The sequence below is a fragment of the Callorhinus ursinus genome, unplaced genomic scaffold (assembly GCF_003265705.2).
Source record: "Callorhinus ursinus isolate GAN/ISIS: 27379988/994484 unplaced genomic scaffold, GSC_fseal_2.0 scaffold4, whole genome shotgun sequence".
Classification (NCBI taxonomy): domain Eukaryota; kingdom Metazoa; phylum Chordata; class Mammalia; order Carnivora; family Otariidae; genus Callorhinus; species Callorhinus ursinus.
The window spans coordinates 7,117,457-7,134,055 of record NW_027397066.1 but is presented as its reverse complement, the minus strand read 5'-3'; the positions used below and the strand labels follow the sequence as shown (position 1 = coordinate 7,134,055).

The 16,599-nt window shown below is 44.2% G+C and overlaps 1 protein-coding gene across 1 annotated transcript in view; it reads left to right on the top strand.

Annotated features, from left to right (window-relative positions):
- CLNK (cytokine dependent hematopoietic cell linker) overlaps positions 1-13,759 on the top strand; it is a 161,747-nt gene extending 147,988 nt beyond the window's left edge. Inside the window, exons 18-19 of the mRNA XM_025887445.2 lie at positions 3,531-3,686; positions 10,016-13,759. Of these exons, the coding sequence (XP_025743230.1) occupies positions 3,531-3,686; positions 10,016-10,162 (303 nt within the window). The 3' untranslated portion in view covers positions 10,163-13,759. The remainder of the gene's footprint in view (positions 1-3,530; positions 3,687-10,015) is intronic.
- The last annotated feature ends 2,840 nt before the right edge of the window (positions 13,760-16,599 follow it).

Here is a 16,599-nt window from a genome sequence, read left to right as displayed (position 1 = left end):
AGACCCCGTCTCCATGTGTGCTCACTCCAGTCACACACTGGCTCTTACCACATGCTCTCGAAAGTAACACTCATCTCTGCTCACATTTCATTGGCCAAAGCGATTCACATGGCCAGGCCTAACTCCCGAGGGGGTGGGGAAGGACAAACCTACCATCTGACCAAAAGGAGAAAAGAAGTGAAATACTTGGGATCAGATCAAATGACTACTAGAACCACCATCACAAACAGCAAATAGTTATTAAATAACTACTCGTCGATGAGCAGAGAGCTCTACTAGGCTGTGAGAAATCTCTCAGAAGTGATAGAAAGGCTCTCAAGACTGTTGGAGCATCAAAACCTCTCCTCAACTAACAAGTGCAATGTTTATTGTTGAATGAAGAGATACAAAAACGGATGAGTGAATTAATTAGTAAACGGGTGGATAAATGATAGGTCCCCAATAAATTTTAATAAAATGTAGCTCTCAGAATTGATACTGTAAAATTAAATAAGACAAATTATATGTAAGTTTCTAGGGTAAATTGGATAATGCCCCCTGACAAGAAACCCACATCCTAAACCCCAGACCTTGTGAATATACCACCTTACCTGGAAAAAGGGCTTTGCATATGTGATTAAATTAAGAATCTTGAGATGGGGACAGTATCTTGTATTATGTGAGTGGATTCAATGTAATCACAAGAATCCTTATAAGAGGAAGGCAGGAACGTCAGTCAGACATGGGGGCCATAAGTCAAGGACCCCTGGCAGCCTCTAGAAGCCAAAAAAGGCAAGGAAATGCATTCTTCCCAAGGGCCTCTGGAAGGAACCCAGCCCTGTGACCCCTTGATTTTAGCCCAGTCAAACCCGTATCAGAACTCAGTCTCCAGAACCACAGGAGAATAAATCTGCATTTTAGTCTGCGAAGTTCACGGTGACTTGTTCCAGCAGCAGGAGGAAATTAATACAGTTGCTAACAAAGGATCTTGAGCATATTAGAAGTCAATGCAACGATCTCATTCTCTAGATGAGGAACCTGAGGCTAAATCAAGGTCTCGGTCATAAAGGGGAAAAGTGGAAAAAGTGGCAGAACCCATATTCAAGATCAGGGCTCTTTTTACAAAACCACAACTGCTCTAGTAGCCATCACAGTTCTTTGCGTTCCAGTGGGGAGCCTCAGGTGGCTAGCTGATGCCTTGCCGACAGGACCCTTCCTGCCCCCTCCCCGGGGAACCCCACCCCAGCAGACCTCTCCTTGTAGATGGGGGAGTACAGTACCAGCTCCAACCTTGCCTCCTACTCCTGGTTAATCAGTACCCAATGAGCCACTGCACTCTCTGAGCCCGTTTGCCAACACAGAAATTACCCTTAGCAGACCTGCTTCCCGGAGCCGCTGTGGGGATGGTGCTAGAATTCTAGAGCAATGTATATATCCCACAATGTCCTTCCAGCAACATTTGGGCACTCAGTAGAGGCTCCTTTTGCCACCACTCTCTGTGCCTGTTTCTGTCCCCTCCCACAAAAGCACTGATGAAACAGCATCTCAGTGGCATGACTTCATCTTTTCCTATTCTGTTTGTCTCAGTTGTGTCAAAACATGTTTCCAATTAAGGAAAGATAATTTCATTTAAATTGCAGGATCGCCCAGATTCGTGATGACAAACTCATTGCAGAGGTTAAGATGATGAATCCAAAAATTGGTTCCGTGTCTTGGCGTCCTCTCCCTTTCTGATCTCGGGCAATGTTCTGTGCTTGAATCCTAGGGCGTCAATTATGGCTGAATGTTTTAGGTAGAACGAGTTCCAGAAAATTCCTTAATCCCACTTTCTGTACTCAGAGACTGATATATTTAAAGGGCAAGAACTTGGGCTTGACTTTTAGGTAATCTACTAACTAGCCATGATGCGTTAGTGGATTCACTTAAGCAATTAGACCCTACTCCCCTTACCTGTAAAATGGGGATACAATAATTTCTCAAATTTTATGTAAACATCACATGAAATAATGTGTGTAAAATGCTTAGCATCTTTTTTTAAAGATTGTATTTATTTATGTGAGAGAGAGAGAGCACAAGCAGGAGGGAGGGGTGGGGGGAGGAGCAGACTCCCCATTCAGCAGGGAGCCTAATGAGGGGCTCGATTCCAGGACCCTGAGATCATGACCTGAGCCAAAGGCAAACGCTTGACCAAGTGAGCCACCCAGGCACCTCCAAAATGCTTAGCATCTTGAGAGCAAGTCTCAATAAACCTTAGCTACCAGAATTATCATGTCACTACAGTTTCTTAGTGTTATTTATAAACTTAATATATTTATAGTATTATTGTATTATAACCATTATCTATAACTGTAAATATTAGTTATGCACAATAGTTATATATAGATATACAGATATAAAATACAGTCTATATGGAGATAAGTATATGTAACAATTAATTATAAACATAAATTATTATATATAATATCAATCTGTAAAAAATAGTAAGTCCTGCACACATCTAATTAGATCTATTCTAATAGATCATTTACAACCGTCTATACAAGAATCTATGCAATTACAGTTACAGATTTTTCAGTATTTTCATCATATAAAAGACAATGTAGCCACACAACCATCCTTGCAGGTGTGTTTCTATTTAGGAGAATCCAGGACAATCACTCCACTTCCTAGGCGTTTATGACCAGACCTCCAGCGAGCTATTCCCCTGGGTGGGCCTGATGCCTGCAGTCTGCCTCTTCACAGCCCGCAAGTCAGCCCACACTGTTGAAACCCTCCATCTCCTCTCCTGGCTCCTGTCACACTGAAGCTTCTGGGTTTCCTTCTTAATCCCTCTTCTGTCTCCTCTTTCTTCCCCTGCACCGGCCTTCCCCTCACAGGAGGCTATGTTAGCCCCTCCCCCCCATGTCTGCTCATGCTGCTATCAGTGACTGAAGCCCCATGTTTTCTGGGGGGACCCTAGCCCTATATTAACACCTCCCCACTCAGAGTCTCCATGTATTATGCTAAAAGCCTCTCCTGCTAAAGCCTGCAGTGGCTCCCACTGACTCTAGAATAACACCCGAGCACCAGGCAGAATAGGATATATGCGACCATGGGCAGGTGAAGGTAGCACCCCCAGGAGGGGAGGTGGAGGGCTACTCCCCGCAGATGAGGTGGCCTGTGTGAAAGCTGAGAGCCCAGAAGCAAGACGGTAGGAAATAGGGACTTGGCTGGAGCCAGGATGCAGGAAACAAAACCCCAAGACAGGCTGGAGCATTTATCCACGAACATCATGCTATGGTTGTAGGCATGACATTGAGGCCAGTGGGGGATGGTGGAAGATTTGGGAGAAGGGGATGTCCTCATCTGACTGGTACACTCTTTAGAAAGTAACAAGAACCCTTACAAATGCTGACCCTCAAATACTCACTGAAGTAAACTGCACGAAGAACTGCTTTGCCAAAAAGCAAGCCATATGGGAACGTGGCACACACAAGTGTCACTACGGCCAACACTGGCAGGCTTGGGAGGCTGGCATGCCTGAGACAAGGCCTTTCTTCCTTCTGCTTCAGGACGGCACTTTCTTGGTCCGAGACTGTTCCACGAAATCCAGGGCAGAACCCTACGTGCTGGTGGTGTTTTATGGGAACAAAGTCTACAATGTGAAAATCCGTTTCCTGGAGAAGAATCAGCAGTTTGCCCTGGGGACAGGACTGAGGGGAGATGAGGTGGGTACAACCTGTCAGCCTCCCTTTTCCAGACCAAAGGCAACAAGGGGAGATGTTGTGGGCGGGGCGGGGCATGCTGGCCAAGTCATCTGTCTCATCCCCATGACTCCTGGGGGAGGAGAAAAGAGCGCCGCCCTAGAGGTGGAGACTAATTCCCTTCCAGCCCCTTCTACAAGCATCCCTGCCCACCTCACGCTTCAGCTCATGAGCCCCAGCCAATCCTGACCATTCCATGTACCCTCCGCGTGGCTCTGCCCATTAAAGGAAAGTCATTCTGCGGGACAACACTGAAGTTCTGCCTCCCGGGAGGTCTCCCCTGAAGCCCCAGCTAGTGTGAACACCACATTCCTTCCCTGCCCCCACGCCAAACTCCCATGGCACGCTTTCCTCACCACACCTGCTGGCATTAGGAACCCTTAGGTTTGTGTCTCCAAATTGAACGTGAGCTCAAGTACAGCATTCAGTGCCATGTTGAGCATGCCCATCCTCAGTACAGAGCTGCTGATAGTCAGCTAGGTGAGGGAATCCATCAGTTAAGGCATTCATGAACAACTGCATAAAGACAAAGGAGGAAGGAAACTGATTTTCACTGAATGTGCTTATGGTAGGCCTGGTCTCTCTGCATCACCTCACATGAACCCTCAATTACGCCTTCACATAACAATTGCTCCAACCTTAGATATAGGGAAACTGAGGGTCAGAAAGTTACGTAAATGGCTAGAGACACACAAGTAGAAAGTGAGAGGGTGAGGAGAAGCTACTCCTTCAACTCTTCTTGAAAGGAAAGTAGGAAGGCGTGTTGGAAGGGAAGGGTAGGGGTCAAGTTCTGCATCACCATTTACTAAGTATGTGAGCTCAGGCCAGTCACTTAACGTCTCTGGGCTTTAGTTTCGTCAAATGTAATATTCTTTTCTTGTCTGGACTTCTCTAATTCAGTAATTCTCATTTAGCATCTCCAGACCTCAATGTTCTTCAGTAGAGATTAAAATGAAGAACATGGCCAGGGCTGCCACAGCGCATCGGGTAGGTGCGTATGTGAGAATCCCAACAGCGGCCGCGTGGAGACTCCAGCTTAAACCCAGTGTCTGACCCCGAGCCCCTTCAGAGAATCGCTCATGGCTGGAGAGGTGTGGTCGGCACTGGCCTTTGTGAGAGCCTGGGAAAGTCTGGCCATAAATGAGAGCATGAGTAGATACATAGATTAATACATAAATCTGCTAAATGCAGCCATACCAAGAGAGGATGATAGCAAAGCTAAAGGGAAGTAGCCAATTTTCCTTTTTGTGATGAGGATTAGTGATGTAACAAACGTAACGTACTCCGAGCCAGCCTGAGACTTAGCAAGCCCATGGTAAATGTGAGTTATTATATTTTCATTTTTATTCCTGAGTCACTGTAATAACGGGTACAGTTCCGGCTCAGTCCCCCTCTATCCTTTCTAGCTTCTTCCAGCTCCTGTTCTTTAAAAAAGTTGTATATGACTTCTAAATGCTCAGGATACACAGCAAGTGGAAATCATGCACCCTGACACATGGGGCTTCTGCGAAATGCTGTGTCATTTGCTCCCTGACCTGGACCTCAAAAAACCTCAGGGAAGGATGCATTATGGAGCCCCTTTTACCAGCAAGGACACAACCCTAAAGAGGTCACAGCTTTTCCCCCGCTGCATGCCACACTTTGGTCTTCTCATAGAGGAGACAGCGACTCTTACTCTGGGATGGCATCCCAATAGCGTTTAATCAGATCGTCAGCCAGTTCCCCGCCTCAAGAGGGAAGCACTTGCCGTCTGTGACAGCCAAGATATAGACCATCAGCTTCCAGGTGAGCTGCTCTAATTATCGTCACCAAGGACCCCTTAAGGATTCAAATGCCTATTTTAAGAAAACCCTTTTTGGATATTCCGGAGTTTTCTCCTCCCATGCATTATCCCCCCAAGCAAGTCTCCTTTTTCCTATTTAACACTTGCGTGTTTGCTGTGCACAGGACCTGTCCTTCGCAGTTAACAATTACTAATTAACTTGATCGATTTCATCCTTCCTAGCAACCCTGCAGCTTCGGTGCCACCCAATTTCCAACTAACAGTGACACTGAGACACAAATTAAGTAACTGTTAAGTAACAGGACCCCAGTAACATCAGGGACAGAGCAAGGCTGGGCTTCATTTTTCATTCTGCAAAAATATTCATATGGTCTCGGATAACATCATGACCAAATGCGAACAATCACCAGCCTGCATGAAAACCGTCCAGAACGTGGGGTGAAAGAGAGTTAACACTTTCGCGACGCTTACTGTGCACCAGGCACTGGGTGAGAAATTACACTTCACAACTGTATATTTTCCTGCCTTACGAGCCAGGTGCTGGTGCACAGCTGGGACAGTGTAGCTTGCTCTCAGCTCCCTCCTGCCCCTCACCAGGCATGCGAGTGCCCGCTTGGCTAGGGAAGATGCTCCCAGCTTTACAAAAGGGAGAGAGAATTTACAGTAAGGCTCTGCTGAGTGCAAGCCAGCACCAGCTACTTCATCTGGGGCTTGAATAAAGAAATAGCGTCTTAGTTTGACGCTGCAGGAGAAAGGTAATGAGATACAGAGCTGTCAAGGATAATTTTTATTTTGTGGGGCTTTTTGGCTGCCTTGCAAACTTGAGAAATTTAACCACACATCCAAAGCAACGACACCTATCAGATGAGGTGAGGTAAATACAGTCATAGAGGCTCAGACACACAGAGACAGGTGCTTAGTGAGGATGGGTTTCCATCGGAAATGATTCCCGAGAGCCTCTGCATTGGGTTTGTGCACCCAGGCACAAGTGAGGGGCAGCTACCCCAGAACATGGGGGTGGCAGGGGATGTCTGGATGAGGCCCCTGGAAGGCGAGCATGCCAACACCTCCCCAGGCAGAGAAGGCGAGCAAACCCACCCACATCTGCCAAGAATAAGCCTGGGAAGGTCCGTTTTGCTGCATATTTAGGTATTTGGGTCATCTTGTTAGCCACATGGCTAGAAACTCATGTCTGAATTCAGATTTAGGAAAGACCCAGTGTCTTCATTCCCTGGGGCCTATAACAAAGCACCACAAACTTGGTGGCTTCAAACATCAGAAATGTCTTTGGCCAAGCTATTGGTCAAGCATTCATTTTACGCCTACACTATGCTAGACTTCATGCTCCATTCTGGGGACACAGAGTCCCTGCCGTCCAGGGACTACCCTGCTCATCTGTGCCTATCGATGCATGCACCTAAGCAGGGGTGAGACCGGAAATATTTAGCAGCTGCTAGAACACCAGCCCTGGCACGAGAAGCACCTGCCATTAGTAACCCGCAGAGATTCACCTGCTGCCAGGCATTAACCTGAGTCCGAGTTCAGAAACCACGTGTGTCAACGTTTCTCTGAAAGCTCATTAGAAAGGAGCAATTTCCATCATCAGACCTTTCCTTGTCCTGCAAATGGTATGATAAGTGACTGAAAATTATGATAAACATTTACTTAATAAATGTTAAAGACTAGTAAGCAGAGATAAACAATGAACCCACGAGCTCACCGCTTCTCACTTCCCCTGCCCACTTCTCTCTTTTCTTCTTTCACTCCTATGCATGCACCCAGACAGATTTCTTTACCCTTCTGGCAAGTAAATCATTGCCTACCATTGGCATTTAGGGCAAACACAAAAGGTTTAAAGAAATTTTAAGATCTAATATTCGGATGACATTTGCTGCCCTCCTGGAAAAATCATTTAATATGAAACTAAGAGCTTCATTATAATATTTTTTAGAAGTCTTTAGGGTAATAATATATCATTTGTGGGCCTATCACTAGAAGGGCATAATCAGAAACGACAGTAATGATTTATCGCTCCTGCCTCACTTGCTTCCTACCACTTAGTAAAATTACAATTTCCTGTAAAATGGCATCCATGCAGTAGTTATTAAAACAGTTAATACTGAACCCATTATTTCAAGACCATCCTGAAGATAACAGGAATGAGAAGAGGAATCATGCATTTTCCTTCTGAAGATGAAGATCACCGAAGAGGCTTTCCTCTGTGCCACGTGGGTTAGCCAATTTTGCAGAAGAGTTCCACGTGAGAAGTTTCTTTTCATTACTCACTTTTAGTTTTGTCAAGTATGGAAAAAGAGAAAGAAAACTCTGTTCTTAGTTTATAACTGGAAATGAAATACAAAAAAAAAAAAAAAGCCTTCCTGAAGGTGTACAATGATCATCTATAAACTTCTCCAGTGATTTCATTGCTCTTTGTTCTTGGCAAAGCCAAAAGGGATGAGGTCAGGGTAATGAGACATTTATTGAGCACTCACTGTATACCAAGCTGTCTTCTAAATGTTGAATATATGTCAATTCAATTAATCCTCACAAGGGCCCTCAGAGGTGGGTCCTGATAATACTTACCATCGTGTTCAGAGATAGAGAAACTGAAACAGAGTGTGTGAGAAACCTGCCAAAGGCCACACAGCTACTGAGTGGGAGAGCCTAGTTCAGAACTCAGGCACTTGGTCCCCAAAGGCCCTTCACGTACGACTTCTCTAACACAGCACTTGCTTTCCGCACGGCACAAAAGGGAAACCACCATACCTTAGCATCAGGTAGGAACTAGTATTTATCATATACCTATTGGGGGTGGACAGACAGGTTATCTCCTTGAAACCAGATCTAGTAACAGGTGCAGAGGGGCAAGTCACAGACTCAAGCAGGTCTGTTTTAGTGTGAAAAGACAGAACCCATGTCAGATGAGCTTGGGCGGGAACAAGGGGGAAGCTTGTGGACTCGGTCTTCAGGATGGGCAGAAATGGAGCGGATCCAAGGACTGGTCCATGTCAGGAGATTAGTCATTCCCTGACCCTTTCCCTGAGTCTCTTCCCCAGTGTGGTGCCTCTTTGCCTTCCCACCCTCCTCCAGTGGCCCCTTTGTCTTCAGACCCTCCACCATGGCGGTTACAGGTCTCTAGCTTTTCAACTCAGGGCTCCCCTGAGGAAAAGGAGTTCCCTCCCAGTAGCCACATGCAGCCCCAAGGGAAGGTCCGTGGGTAGCCTGGTGATGTTCTTGAGTTCCAAGTTAATTAACTTCAGAGCACGTTATCCCTAAATGAAATTACCTCTTTGTATAGGAAGTTATTTTCTGTCTGTCCCAACCAGAATGTAATCTGCACGAGGCCAGGCACCATGACAATTCCATTCCCTCTTGGAGATCCTGAAGGCCTGCAACTATGTCTGTGCTGGGACGCACTGGGCAGAGGGAGGATTCACACTAGAGGAGCATCAAAGGCTTCCCTGCCAGGGCTCCCTCCCTTCAGGCTGTGTCCTCTCTCCTAGTCTGTTGGAACCCAGGGTCATAAGCCGTAGGCACGCTGTAGAAGGGAAAGAGCAGAAGCCTCCTGTCCAGAAAAACCAGGCTGCATTCCTGGTTGTGGCCCCCTGGCTGTGTGACCTCCAAGCAGGTCAGGCCATGTCTCTGAGCTGCAGTTTCCTTGGCTCTTCCATGAAGGCCATTCCCCCTGCCCTGCTCACCTCCCAGGGCTGAGGCCGAGGAGGATCAACATTGTCTTAAAGTGCGCGAGGCAAGCTGAGTGAGCTCTTCCTACTCACCCTGCAGGATTTCCTTTGAGGACACACCCAAACTCAGCTCATCAGAATCACCGTCTGGACCCTCGTGTCCTCAACACCTGCCTTTGTTCATGCTTTTAGAATCCTTAAACCCCCTTGTCCCTTATCTAGAATCACCCAGAAGGTATAGCCCATTTTGAGTCTGCATCTTCAGCAAAGCATGTCCTGATTCCCCAAACTTGAAATAATCTCACTGTCCGTCCAATCGCCACGGCCCTTCATCTGTGCATCTCCAGAAACATCAAAGTAAAGATCTGCTGTCACCTCATTATTTCACAAGAAACCCAGGGAAGGAAATGACATTGGTTAAGAACTGCCAGCACCTTGTGGCCGGCTCTGTTCCTTCTGATGACCCCAGCACTCCCTGGAACACAGGGGTTTCCGGGAGGGGAGCTCGCTGCAGGCCTTCCCACCAATTCACTCAGTGAAGGCCGAGCCCTGACCTGCTCACTTTTGGTCTCCCCAACCACCTTACTCTTCCATGTTAACTTAATATTTATATCACTCATTCTTCAAGAGCTGGCTTTCCACTTTCTTTTTTTAAAATCACTTTCTGACACACCTTCACGATTCGGAAAAAGAAAAAAAAAAAAAAAAAAACAATGTTAAGTGAGTTAACTTCTTCCCTAAGGAAAATGAAGCATCTTTTTCTGTGCTTTAACCCACTGACAAAAAAGATATTTAAATTTTCATTAACTTTCTTTTCTGTGTTTCAGAAGTTTAATTCAGTGGAAGACATCATTGAACACTACAAGTATTTCCCCATCGTACTAATTGATGGGAAAGACAAAACCGGAATCCACAGGGAGCAATGCTACCTGACTCAGCCCCTCCCCCTCAGCAGGTGCTTCTCACCTTGGTAGTCGGGAGTTTTGTTTTCTCTGCAGTTCACTGGATCCAAGACCTCTACCCACTTTTCATTTATTTCAAAAGACGATTTTTCTGTGGCTTCGGGGGATCACTTCTTTGACTTCGGAGAAAAGGAAAACATTCTATAATGGAAATTGGAAAATCGATCTCGGTTTTGAAAGTTCAAACCACAGAAGAAATATTGATAAGAAGCAAAAATAAAAGCAGGCTTTTAAAAAATATCTTCTAAAGAGAAAACCATAAACGTGGTCGCCATGCTTCCAGGTGAGAAATAAAGGTGAGGAGAAGCTTTGCTTAGATGTTTGCAGCTAGCACGGGACAAATCTATGTGAGACTCCCGAATCTATGCTCTTTATAGGACCTGGTTCTGCCTTTATTTCAGAAGCGGTAGGACCTTGTGAAGGTACAATGTTTTTGAGATTCCTTATGCTGAAGACGTTGGTGAATGTAAGCTCTATTTTATTTGTAATCCTGGAAACTCAACTGTAGAGAAGGAATGTAGCAGAAAAGGAGAGTGTTTGCAAATATCACCCGTAAGACAGAAATCAAAACGCTTTTACTCCAGGGGTGAAAGGGCCATGGGCCCAGTCTCCAGGACTCTGTTTGGAGTGGCTTTAAGACAAACGGAATTAGCAGATTCGTAGTAAGGGAGTAAGCCTAAGTCTGAGAGAAAGTAATTTTTTTTTTAATTCCAATTATGGACTTCCCTTCAAAGGAAGAGAAGTGTCCTCAGATTAGTGCTACTTTGAAGGAACATTGCACGCCCCCTGATACTGTCCCCTCCTAAAGCTAAGAGGATATTATTTTATTACTATTTTACAATACAAATGAGGAATAAGAGGCTCAAAGAGGTTACTGGTCTCACTCGATGTAAGAAGGGAGCCCCCATCTTTACGCATTTTGCCTGGCTCCATCCAAGCACACCTTCCCAGGTACATTTCCCTGTGGAATTTTACCATCAGGTTGAAAAGCTGAATTAAAGAGAGAGACACCATTTGAAAACAGATTTCCCCGCATTGAAAAATATAAATAAATAAACTCTTTAGTGGAGTACGTTTAAAAAAAAAGAGAGAGAGAGAGAGTTCTGGTTGAAATCAATCTACAAAGTGACTTCAAATATTACCAAAGTCTATACATGAAATTTATGGAATATTTACGCAAGAGTAGCTTTAAGGCAGAAGTAAAATCAAAACAGATTTAGAAGGGGAGAGATGACAATGGGAACCTTGCTCAGGATTATCTCATCTAAAATAGCAGCCACGGACTGCTCTGAGAGGAACTCTGAGAGTCTACCTACCAACCGGAAAACCGTCCAGGCTCAGCTTTCTCAAGATCAGTGGGAAATTATGCCTCTAAGTCAGGTCAGGAGCCTTTGATGAAGAAGCTCTTTGTCAGTGAGAGCTCCAGATACCCCACTGAGCCTCCCTTCCAGTGCACCTGCACGGGGTAACATAGGGACCAAGAGGTGAGCGTGTCCAAACTGCGGCTTGGCTACTAAGGAGCGTACTGCTCAGAGCTGAAGGCAGTATGGTTGCTGGTCACTCTCGGCTGGACTTGGGCAGACCCAGGCCGGTGTGGAAAAAGACCGCAGAGGCCCCAGCTCTAGCGCAGGAAGAATCTGAGCCTCCCTCTACAAAGCTATTGGGAGATGCCTGGGACCTCTGATTCACTTGTTCCCACCATTCAACACTGTGTGCTCAAGAAATGTCTGAGTCTCCTCAAGCACTAGCGTTGTTAAAACGGATGAGCATCAGCTGGTGGCTGGCATTTATGAGGCTTATGTTTTTCAAAATGTTTTATTCATAAATGCCTGATATGATGGGGAGAGGAAAAGGAGGCAGAAATCAACCATCTTAAAATAAAAAGCCCACCATGCTTATCCATAATGAAAATCTCTGGAAAGATAAAATTCAAAATATTGACGGGGTTGTTTTTTAGATGATTAGGGTTTGAGGGACCATGTTAGCTGGGTCTTCTGGAACTCAAATGCCCAAGACAGGAGTTAGAAGTGCAAACATTTGTTACAGGTAATGCCTGAGAAAGATAAGGGGTGAAGGGAAGCAATAAGACTAGGCAGGGAGAGCCTTTGGGCTGTGACGTGGTCCCCTATGAGAGGAGAGACAGAAGGAGGGAGATGGGGGTAAGAAAAGCATCCAGCTGAGATGCAGCTCTGGGAGACTCCTGGCCAGCTCGCTGGTATGATCCAGAGCAAAGATTGCTCATAGAGGACAGAGTCCCATGTGAGGCAGAAGTGACTAGGTCTTCGTACACACAACACCATGTAAGTCATTCCCAGAGACCGCCCAGGGAAAACAACCTTCAGATGCTGGGGGAGATCCAGAAGCTGCTGCAGAGGAAGGCTGTCAGATAACCCACTCATCAGCAAGTTCCTCTTTCAAGGGAGAGCCAAGTGGCCCACCACCATGCCCGCCACAGAGACTCTTGTTTTCAGTGTTGATTGTAATAAGGACATACTGCTTATAAGTATTACTGAAGAATAAGGATATACATACACATAACTGTACTTGATTGTACAACTGTACAATATATATACATATACATAATTGTACCTGATTCTCACAACAGTTCTGTAAAAAGGCAGGACAGGTCTTCTGAACCCACTGTATGACTGAGGACACTGTGTCTCCTTGGCCCAAATCCTATGATGACACAGTCATGGCTGAACCAACGTCTTCAGACACAATTCTATTCAGTGTCTAGCTGCTTATTGGATCTGTAATTGAAAAAGTTCAGTGACTTGGGTTTGGCTTGCCCAAATTCCAAAGGGCTTAATCCCTCTTCAACTAGTATTTCATTTTCAGTGTAAAAGTGTCACTTGATCCCTAGCCGCCAGAGTAGTGAAATCTTAGCTTTATCTGATTATAGCATCTATGCCTTCAATACATTTCTTGTTGACTAAATAACTATCATTCTGGATCAATTTATATCTTCCTCATCTTTAATAATACCTTGCTATGAGCACTTGCTTCTATATGCAAATGCATTCATTGCTAGGCACTCTTGAGGACGTTGGAATTACAGTGATGAATTAAGTGGGAGAAACAGACCATTAAAAAGCACCCAATAAATAAGATAATCTACTTTATCACTGAGTGCTTGTCAGTGAGGTCAATATTAGACATTTTGATGAAGCTTATTTGAGATGGTTTTTAAAAGCTCTGTACCAGAAAATTTTTAATTTTTCCAAATTTACTTAATGGAAAATTCCCTCACTTGGGTATATGTGTGGGCGAGAGGATGCGGGTGTGTGGGTGTGTTTGACACATTGTAGCTGAAATCAGTTAAATTTTCTGTGCTAATGACCAGAAAGGAACCAAATTTTATCCCATTTTCAAACTTAGCCCATTGCCATGTATATGTACACATAAACACATTTTTTTAAGATGGTCTGTATCATAGAAGACTAGCATATTTGTGCATCCATTTTTGTATACTAATGTTTGTTCTAACTAACATTCACTTTCTTTTGAACATTCATGATTTATAGCTGTGCTAAAAAAATGAAATCAAATATGTAATTGAATGTCATAATATCTCTGTAATTGAGTATTAAAGAAAGGAATTCAAAATGTAGTTTAATTTTGTTCATTTCATGCCCTATTAGCCTTAAAGTCCTTCTGAAATCATAGTTAGGATAAACTTATGATAAAATTTCCAGAACAATTTTTGACATATGAGCATTAGCCCATGCTAGATTTGGGGAATAAAGATGAAAAGACCTAATCCTTGTGATTGAGGGTTAAGCATCTGGCAAGCAAGATACGCATGCAATTAAAATCATGCAACAGAGAATAATAGATTTGCTAATTCTCTCCCTTGTGCCACCATCGCATTGGTAGGCAGAAATGGTTGTGTGGGGAGGATGCAGTGAGGGAGACCTACCCAGAGGAGATGTTCAAGCAAAGAGTTGAAGGATACCCCTAGAACCCAAGCTTTAGAGGTACAAATATTTTGTCAATCTATTTCTGAGTGCTCTTATCTTTAGGGCTTTATTCTCAGCCATTCTTGTCACCAGTCAAGCAATGACTCCCTAGTGAATGGGTATGTGAACACAACAGAAGTGGCATCCATGGGAAAGAACAGATGATTAATCAAGTGGTTCTGGGGAAACTGGCTCACCATATGGAAAAGACATACAATTATGTCCCTACGTCAAATCATACACAAAAATAAATTCACCACGGATCCAATAGCTAAAAGTGAAAAGAAAACTTTAAGTTGAATCTTATATTTTCTTCTAATAATTTCTATGATTTGGGAATAGGAAAAGAGTTCCTAAACCACATGGAAACATGAATTTCATATTTCTTCCTTAAAGTCCTTCTGAAATCATAGTTAGGATAAACTTATGACAAAATTTCCGGAACAATTTTTGACATATGAACATTAGCCCCTGCTAGATTTGGGGAATAAAGATGAAAAGACCTAATCCTTGTGATTGAGGGTTAAGCGTCTGGCAAGCAAGATACACATGCAATTAAAATCATGCAACACAGAATATTGAATCTTGGATCACTACATCAAAAACTAATGATGCCTTGTATGGTGACTAACATAACATAATAAAATTAAATTCAATTAAAAAAAGAAAAAAAAAGAAACATGAATTATAAAGGGAAAGAAAGACTGAAAGATTCATTACACCAAAGTTTAAAATGTTTGCAAAAGTTAAATGAAGTCCAAAGGCATTTAAACAACTTCACAGAAGTATGAGCAAAGAATATAAACAAGCAATTCACACACAAAAAGCAACCTCTTAGCCCTGCAAGATGTCCAGCCCTGCTCTCATAACTGGACAGTGATGGAACTGACACAGCATGTCAAGAGCCACTGTCATGGAATGGAGCTATCCTCAAAGACAAACAACATGGAGCCTAATGGAGCAGAGCAGGAGATGGAAACGTGGCTCCTCTGGTCCCCATCCCCACAGCTGGACAGTGGACCCACATGAGGGAGATCTTAGCGAGAATGTTTAAAGAGAGACCAGAGGCTTAAAGAGTGGGCAACCCTCATGAGAATGGCAAGTGGGCTTCCTCCCTGCCCACAGATGGAAGCAAAATGGGCAAATGAAAGCTAGACCCTTCCTCCGTGCTCACTGACGGGCTTGGTGAAGCCAAAGGCAGTTAGTTACCCAGGAGCCTCCCCCAGCATGCCCGGCTTCATGATCATCTGACAGCTACTTCCACAATAGTAGCCAGAGAAACATTAATTAAAATAACAATTACATAGCACTTTGCACCCAACAGATTGGTCAAAATTAAAGATTTCAGAAAATATCCAAAGCTGCTGAGGATCTAAAGAAGTAAAAATTCTCAACTACTGGCTGGAATGTGAATCAGTACAGCACCATGGAAAGCAATTTAAAAATAGTAAAATATAAAATGCATGACCTACTGCAATAAGAATTCCAATTAAAACATGGCTAAATATGAACTTAACCTTGATCTCTCTGGAAACTCCACTATAATGACAACAGAGGAATTGAAAAGTCAAGAATATGTGATAAAGGGAGTAGAAGAAGATAGGGCAGGAGAAGAGAGACATCAACAAAATTCGGGGTGAGGGAAATTAAAAGGACAAATAGAAAGTGAGTTAAAAAATAGAAAAAGCGGGCGCCTGGGTGGCTCAGTTGGTTAAGCGACTGCCTTCGGCTCAGGTCATGATCCTAGAGTCCCGGGATCGAGTCCCGCATCGGGCTCCCTGCTCAGCGGGGAGTCTGCTTCTCCCTCTGACCCTCTTCCCTCTCGTGCTCTCTATCTCTCATTCTCTCTCTCTCAAATAAATAAATAAAATCTTTAAAAAAAAAGAAAAAGCTAAAATGTAAGCTGGCTGGGAGGAAAATTCAACAAGAAACAAGCTGATTCCCCTTACAAAAACCTGGAAAGTCTCAGAAATTGAAGTCATTAGTTACCCTTACATACTGGTAAAGATCTAGGGCAAAAGGGGATCCACTGATAGCCATTATAAGAATCAGTTATAATCAACAACCCCTCCCCTGGGAATCAGCAGCTTATGCAGCCAGACTCCCTCACCCTCGTGACCATCCAGAGAGTACACTTCCAGAAAATATTTGGACTTAGGATGTAAGATCCTGCTGAAAATGGGAAGTATATGCTGTCCCAAAAAACAGGGTTTAAGTTAAAGTTTCATTCCCAATGTTAAAAACCACAACCCCTCTTTTTTTCTAAGATTTATTTATTTGATAGGAAAGAGAGAGCAGGGGGAGGGGCAGAGGGAGAGGGAAAGGGAGAGAGAGAGTTTCAAGCAGACTCCCCGTTGAGCACGGAGCCAGACCGGCGCCTCAATCCCAGGACCCTGAGATCATGGCCTGAGCTGAAATCAAGGGTTGGATGCTCAACCGCTGGAGACACCCAGGCACCCCAAAACCAAAACCCCTCTTAAACACTTG